Here is a 7795-nt window from a genome sequence, read left to right as displayed (position 1 = left end):
ATATATATATATATATATATATATATATATATCAAAACGACATCGTCTTATCTTGTTAACGGTTGACAAACTTCTATTAGAGTCAATGTAGATTTATGCAGGTTTTAAGAAGTTCATGTAGTTTTTCTTAAATTATAATTAAGTTGAGGTTGGTTTTGGCACTGACCATTTGTTCGGGTTCTATTTGGCACGACTGAGAGTGTTGGAGTCGAAATTGGCACTTTTTCTCGTATATCAAAACGACGTCGTTTTATTTTGTTAACGATTGACTAACTTCTGTTAGAGTCAATGTAGATTTAAGCACGTTTTAAGAAGTTTGAGTAGTTTTTTCGAATTATAATTGAGTTGATGTTGTATTTGGTACTGATCAATTGTTCGGGTCGTATTTGGCACGACCTAAATTGTTGGGGTCGAAATTGGCACTTTCCCGGAGAACAGAATAGGGATCGAGAAGATTGTTGAAAAAATTACTTCTAGAAGATAGTTATTTCTTCAATTTAAAAATTGGGGGGGGGGGTGATTACGAAAAGATAGTATAATAGAAGGGCTATTGCTGCAACAAAAATAAGTAACATATAAAAAACTGTAGAAAAGGAGAGGTTTCGCCAATAAACATAAAAAAAAAAAAAAGGGAGCTCAGCTCTTCCGCCGTCGTCGGAGAATACATCAAAATAGACATACTCAGAAGGAGAAAACGCAAAGGGCTGAGGGAGAGGGAGATGGAGAAAGTAAAGATTGAAGAAATACAGTCCACCGCCAAGAAACAGCGGATTGCTACTCACACTCATATCAAAGGCCTCGGCCTCGAGGTTCTTCTCTCTCTCCTCTTAATATCTCTCTTTGAATCTAGTAGATTGCAGTAGTATGTTCGTATTGCTCGAGGTTCGTCAGGGTATAAAAGCTAATTGCTTCGTTTGGTACGCTCAGAGACTCTGTGGATAATCTTCCTAGCTGTAGCTGCATTGCTTTTAGGTTTCCGAGTTTAGGGTTTAAAGTTTTAAGCTTTTTATAAGGGGTTTTTTAGCTAATTGTTTTTATACTCTTTTTGGGTTCTACTCTAAAACCCCAGCTTCTTTTTTTTATTTGCAAAGTTTCAGTCTTTATTGCTATCTATTTTGCTGAAGGATGCTTTGATATATTGTACTGAAGGGTGTTTTGAGACCGTTAAGACTAATAAACTAGTTGTGGTTCTTTTTTGACTCAGGATTATTTTTCTAGCATTAGTGTGATCTCTTTCTATTGCTAATCCTCCGTCTCCTTTTTCTAGCCAACCGGGATTCCTATACCATTGGCGGCTGGATTCGTGGGTCAACTCGAGGCTAGAGAGGCAGCTGGTCTCGTAGTCGACATGATCAAACAGAAGAAAATGGCTGGCAAGGCTCTTTTGCTCGCTGGACCTCCCGGAACAGGGAAAACAGCTTTGGCTCTTGGAATCTCACAAGAGCTGGGAACTAAGGTAATCACGGAACATCTTCATCAGATTTGGTGTACATGTTTTTTTGTTTTTTAAATTCATGTTTAGCTTTATGTTATTTGGATTGTTTCTTGTTTTGCAGGTTCCTTTCTGTCCAATGGTTGGATCCGAAGTTTACTCATCGGAGGTTAAGAAAACTGAGGTTCTCATGGAGAATTTTAGACGTGCCATTGGTCTACGTATCAAGGAAACCAAAGACGTTTACGAAGGAGAGGTGTGTGTGCTGCTATCTTTCAGTTTCTTGTGTTGTGTTCTTGTGTAGTAGCATGTCTTTTTGTCGTCAGATTCTTAACATGTTTGTTTACCTTCGAGCTCTAGGTAACGGAGCTGTCCCCAGAAGAAACTGAAAGTCTTACCGGAGGTTATGGCAAAAGCATCAGTCATGTTATCATTGGACTCAAGACAGTCAAAGGAACCAAACAGTTGAAGTTGGATCCCACTATCTACGATGCCTTGATCAAGGAAAAGGTTAGTTGTTTGACTTCTTTGCACCCTGTATTGTTTTCATCTGTTTTGTTCTTATGCGTACTCTTTGACTCTCAGGTAGCTGTGGGTGATGTTATATACATTGAAGCAAACAGTGGAGCTGTCAAGCGGGTGGGTAGAAGTGATGCTTTCGCCACTGAGTTCGATCTGGAAGCAGAAGAATATGTTCCACTCCCCAAGGGAGAGGTTCACAAAAAGAAAGAGATAGTGCAGGTTTTTACTTTTCTATGATCTTTACTTATCCCAAGAAGTCTCCCTTGTGTGATAGCCTCTAAAACTTTTAGTTCACTTTGGTTAGGATGTGACGCTTCAAGATCTGGATGCAGCAAATGCTCGACCTCAAGGTGGGCAGGATATACTTTCTTTGATGGGGCAGATGATGAAACCCAGGAAGACAGAGATCACTGATAAGCTGCGGCAAGAAATTAACAAGGTTGATCTTCTTCACTGAGACCTAAACTTTACTTGTTTAAATTTTGCTAAAAGGACTAATAGTATAATGGTGTATGATTATTTGCAGGTCGTGAACCGTTATATAGATGAAGGTGTTGCAGAGCTTGTTCCTGGAGTTCTATTTATCGATGAGGTGAGGTTTCTCATTCCACCATGCTTATGACTCATTCGCAGTGATCTAACTTTCTTGATTCGCAAAACTTTAGGTTCATATGCTTGATATGGAGTGCTTTTCTTACTTAAACCGTGCTCTGGAGAGCTCCTTATCTCCAATAGTGATATTTGCAACAAATAGAGGAGTCTGCAACGTTAGGTGAGGAGAAACATTCGACCTTGATATATAGATTAGCATTTCTATTATTTGGTTTAACTTAAGTGCTATGATTCACATTATTTGCAGAGGGACTGATATGCCCAGTCCCCATGGAGTCCCTATTGACTTGTTGGATCGGTTGGTCATTATCAGGACTCAAATCTATAATCCCTCTGAGATGATACAGGTTACTCAGTTGTCATTTAGTTTTTTTTTTTATTTCAATTAATTAACAACGTTCTAATAGATTTTGTTACGTGGTCAGATTATAGCCATTCGTGCGCAAGTAGAAGAGCTAACGGTGGATGAAGAATGCTTGGTCCTACTTGGGGACATTGGGCAAAGAACATCGCTGAGGTTTTAAGACTGAACCAGCATCATTGCTTCTTTCCAAGATTTTTTTTTTCTTTCTCTAAACCTTCTTGTGTTTTGGCTTTCAGGCACGCGGTTCAGCTTTTGTCTCCTGCCAGCATCGTGGCTAAAATGAATGGACGTGACAATATCTGCAAGGTAAATCTTAGAAACAACAAAGCAGTGTATAGATGAATGTTGTGGTTGTTAATCTCTTGGTATCTTTGACAGGCTGATATAGAGGAAGTAACATCACTCTACCTTGATGCCAAATCTTCAGCGAAGCTTTTGCACGAGCAACAAGAAAAATACATCTCATGAGAACCCTAATCGAATGCAACACTAGTCGAATGTTTCATCAAAATATTTCATATTTTTTTGCTCTAGTTGCTTCTCTTTTAGCTATTGTGTAATGCTTGTGAGATGGAGAAATTTTAAACTTGATGGGATAGAATTGGTTTCTCTGTGACCAGAAGTGGAGATTCATGTTCTGTCAGTTTAAGCCTTGGTTATTACCTGCATTAGTTGAGCTTCTTCATGTTGAGTTTCCTTGTTCCATAACAGACGTAGACCAATTCTTCAAGAACAAACAACTTTTAAAGTCTCTTATCAAGAGAGATTACTAGAAACTGGAGTACATTATGAGGGTGTCCCTGATTCCTACAATAATATCTGGATCAAATCTGTAAACAATAGAAAATTTTGGGTTGTCTTTACAATAACCTGGCACGGTCGGAAACAGAGACATGTTATTATATATTCTTCATATTTTTTTTTGAAAAGAAAAATTGTTATTATATATTCTTCAATGCATAACACCTTGGATCCGATTATGATTTCAATTACAATTCTTGACGAATGTTATTAAAATATACATAATAAATCTTTGACGTTGAGCGGTGGTCTCTCACATTTTGACGGTCTCATCTTTGGTTACCTTGGACGTGAAGCTAGCCGCTTTCCTCGGATGCTCCTTTATGTTCAAGCTAAAAACTTCAGGCCTCGAGTAATGACCGACCACATCAAAGTCAAACTTAGCTCGTGCTATGTCCCCAAGATCTGTCAAGAATATTTTATGAACATGAATGGTCCTTCCAAATTAACTGATAAACAAGTGTTTAATAATATTATTACCTAGATCAGCTGAGATAAGAGCCTCTCCTTCATAGTTTGGTCCAGCTAGAACAATCCCCAAAGGCGAAATGATAGAGCTTCCACCGGCACAGACAACAGAGTCCGGTGTGAGGCTCTCTTCTGAACCGGAAAACGTGTATTCCGGTGGTGGAGGATAGTCTTTACGGCGACAGAACTGGTTAGCTGACAAAACAAAACAGCCTCCTTCAAGAGCGATGTGAGTCATTGACGCTAGCCAAGTTTCTCTAGCATCAGCAGTAGGTGCACAATATATCTCAATGCCTGCATAAACCATAACACAATGGTACTTACTTTTAACAAGCCTGTAAGATACACATTCTCCATATCCGAGTTCGGTCATGAGCATAGGCTAGTGAAGCATTGGTCTACGACCCTACCAAATTTATTTTAAAAAAATTATATAAACTTTTACCAAATTATCTCTAGTTCGCAAAATCTCAGGACCGGCCTTGTCCCTATCTATAAGAATCTAAAGAGAGACTAACCTTTGGCATACATAGCGGTTCTTAAAGACGGCATCCTATTCTCCCAACAAATAGCAGCACCGATTTTCCCAATCGGAGTATCGAAAACAGGGATGGTTGATCCATCTCCGAACCCCCAAATGCAACGTTCAAGAGCCGTAGGCATGAGTTTCCGGTGCTTACCCAAGAACTGACCTTGTGAGTCAAAGAAAAGGACAGAGCAGTATAACGTATAACCTTCCCTCTCAATCACACCCATAACCAAGAACACTTTGTACTTCCTAGCCATCTCCGCCATACGTTCCACTTCAGGGCCTAAGAGTTAGCACCAAGATTAGTCAAAACAAGATGCCAAGATGAAAAAAGGAATATACTTTACACTAACTAGAGACTCAAACTTAACCCCATTCATCTGGTAACTAAAGACTATATATTTGATCTCATCAACAATGTAGTGTAAACTTAACATGACAGTCTAGCTCAGTTGGTTGAGCGCAAGGCTCTTAACCTTGTGGTTGTGGGTTCGAACGTTTGTAACAAATTATAAATTTATAAGTTACAAAAAAAAAACAACGTAGCGTAAGGTTTGAGCTTTACCGGGAACATCAATAGCAGAAGCAAGATACTTGCGAAAGTCGTCTCTTCCTTTAGCCGTCCGAGCACCGATGGCCAACTCGAAGCTGGAGCCGCGAGGATATCCGCCGATGAACGCCTCCGGGAACACCACGAGCTGTGACCCGTTATCCGCCGCCTCGGCAAGTAACCTCTCAGCCTTGTCTGCAACGCCATAGGGAAGATGAAAATATAAGGAAGAGAAAGAGAATTCCAATACAACAACAAAAATGGAGGAAGGTGAACCTACCTAGCGTGGCGGGAGTATCGTAGAAGATGGTGCATGCCTGGACGACGGTTGCTCGTACGATGGAGGAGGAGTCGCCGGACATCTCGATCTCTGGGAAGATTTGATTGCCGTTGTTGATCGGAGGAGTGGACGTGACGAGAGACATATCTTGTTGGTGAGTGGACATGGAAGGAAGGAAGATCAAACTCTGTGAAGTTGTTGTAGGAAGGAAACGGGTGATTGTGGTTCTCTCTTATAAATTTATCTCACCATTTTAATATTACTACTTTCATTTCATTTATTTTTTCTGGTTAAATTTTTTTGTTTTTAAAAACAAGTTGAACAATTTATAAATTGAAAAAGTTGCATAAAGTTAGAGAAAAATGGTTAGTAAATTTACATAAATTCGCTAAAAATACATTGATATTTCACTAATCCAAAAACATATAAATTTATGTTGACCAAGTCAAATTCATTTACACTTAAAAAAACATTTTTTTTTTTAATATTTTAAACTCTAATATCAAGCCGAATTCTAAGACCATGATTAACCCGAGGTTCTTAGAGTAGAGTTCTTAGAATGGAGTTTTTAGCGGAAGTTAGGAAACAGTTTCTTAACTTCCACTAAGAGCAACATTATCGGACAGAAGTTCTTAAAATCTTTTTTTTTATTTTTTTTCGTTTTCTGGTTTCTTTTTTAAAAAAAAAAATCAACCAATCGCAGGCCACCACGTGTTGTGGGACCCGCAAACAGTGCAGAGGACGCAGCAAGGACGTTCCCTATTTAACGACTTCTCTCCCTTGTCCCTTCTTGGTTTTGTCAAATCGTGGTCCCCCTCCCCTAAGGACACCAGCAGAAACCTGCAATATTGTTGCTCTAAGAACCTCATCCTAAGAATTTCGGGTTAATGATGCTCTGATATCCACCTATTTGAGCAAAAAACCTTTAAAATTTTTCATACAAGTGACGTCATTTTTATTCGTCGACAAAAACGAATCTCTCTAAATTCTCTTACGTCTCTGACGCTGACCTTACGAGGTATATGTTTCTTTTGACTTTGTCATGGTTGGCGAATGATTCCTTTTTGATGGCGGCTATCATCTTCAAGTACTTCGCTACCAGTTATATGCATCCATATGGGCTGCGAGACAGAGATCGAAACTCCTATGTTCTCAGAAAAAAAAACTAGTTATTTCTTCGTTTAATATTTTTTAAAAAATAATTTAAAATATGCCTGTTTATCGTTATCGTGGTTAGGTAACAAATCCCGCGACAAGAAAGGTAACAATTCAACTCAATATTTTATATTTGATTTGTATGGTTACAAATTTTGTTTACACTTGGCTACCATGCTTATGATAAATATATGTTCATTCATAGCTTTTTCATGCCATAATCAGAATATTCTTTAACAAGGTATGAATAATTGTATCAGTTTAGATAGAATATATTCCTAGTTGTCTCAGTAGCTCTTTTTATTCGGCCATACTGAAATAATAGCTTTAAATGTATTTAGATTAATGCCCTAATTTACTTTTTGTTCGGTTCTGTGGAAATTATTAATTTGATGATGCTTTAATGCTTTGAATCTGTTGTGCCTTAGTCTTTTGAGGTCCACTAGTGCTAGGATTTTCCGGGACACAAATATATATATTTTGTGCCTCCTCTAAACCTAGTTAGCAGCCGCAGATAAACTAAATCTGATCTTCTTGTAGACAGATCTCTGTAATTCCTCCATCAATAAAATCTCTCTTTGCCCGTGGACGTAGTCGTTAGGGGTGAACCACGTTAAATCTCTGTGTCTTTCGTTATTGTTTATCCATCTGTTAATCTATATCTTCTCACATCCGTCACAACAAACTGGTATCAGAGCTTCGGGTTGAATCTGGTGAGAAGATGTCTTGGATGAATATGAAGATCGACAAGTTTACTGGAAGGAACAGTTTCAGTCTTTGGCAAATCAAGATGAAGGCGTTGCTGAAGCAACAAGGTCTTTGGGCACCGTTTTCAGGGAAGAAGGTTGAACCTGTTACTACTGAGATGAAGGTTACTGAAGAGAAGGCGTATTCAACAATTTTGTTGTGTCTGGCAGATGAGATCATCATCGAAGTTTCCGGTGTTGATGCTGCAGCTGATTTGTGGTCGAAGTTAGAGAGTCTATACATGACGAAGTCTCTGACTAAGAAGCTACTTCTGAAACAACGTCTTTTCGCTCTGAGGATGCAAGAAGGTACACAACTCCAAGATCATCTTGACA

General features: G+C 38.8%; 2 protein-coding genes across 2 annotated transcripts; one reads left to right on the top strand and one right to left on the bottom strand.

Annotated features, from left to right (window-relative positions):
* The first annotated feature begins 616 nt into the window (after nucleotides 1–616).
* On the top strand, nucleotides 617–3621 carry LOC106327564 (ruvB-like protein 1). The gene is made up of 12 exons (XM_013765734.1): nucleotides 617–809; nucleotides 1268–1456; nucleotides 1557–1688; nucleotides 1793–1942; nucleotides 2018–2173; nucleotides 2259–2393; nucleotides 2481–2546; nucleotides 2620–2726; nucleotides 2814–2913; nucleotides 2992–3083; nucleotides 3167–3236; nucleotides 3309–3621. Exons 1-12 carry the CDS (start codon nucleotides 720–722, stop codon nucleotides 3396–3398), a joined length of 1377 nt encoding a protein of 458 aa, XP_013621188.1. The 5' UTR covers nucleotides 617–719; the 3' UTR covers nucleotides 3399–3621.
* A 226-nt stretch (nucleotides 3622–3847) lies between these two features.
* Nucleotides 3848–5800, bottom strand: LOC106327565 (bifunctional nitrilase/nitrile hydratase NIT4). The gene is made up of 5 exons (XM_013765735.1): nucleotides 5559–5800; nucleotides 5294–5473; nucleotides 4718–5011; nucleotides 4212–4493; nucleotides 3848–4136 (listed from the first exon to the last, which is right to left on the bottom strand). The coding sequence occupies exons 1-5, from the start codon at nucleotides 5722–5724 to the stop codon at nucleotides 3985–3987; spliced, it is 1074 nt and encodes a 357-aa protein (XP_013621189.1). The 5' UTR covers nucleotides 5725–5800; the 3' UTR covers nucleotides 3848–3984.
* Nucleotides 5801–7795: the final 1995 nt, after the last annotated feature.

The sequence above is a fragment of the Brassica oleracea genome, chromosome C2 (assembly GCF_000695525.1).
Source record: "Brassica oleracea var. oleracea cultivar TO1000 chromosome C2, BOL, whole genome shotgun sequence".
Lineage (NCBI taxonomy): Eukaryota > Viridiplantae > Streptophyta > Magnoliopsida > Brassicales > Brassicaceae > Brassica > Brassica oleracea.
The sequence above is the reverse complement of the archived record's forward strand: the minus strand, read 5'-3'. Positions and strand labels throughout refer to the sequence as shown.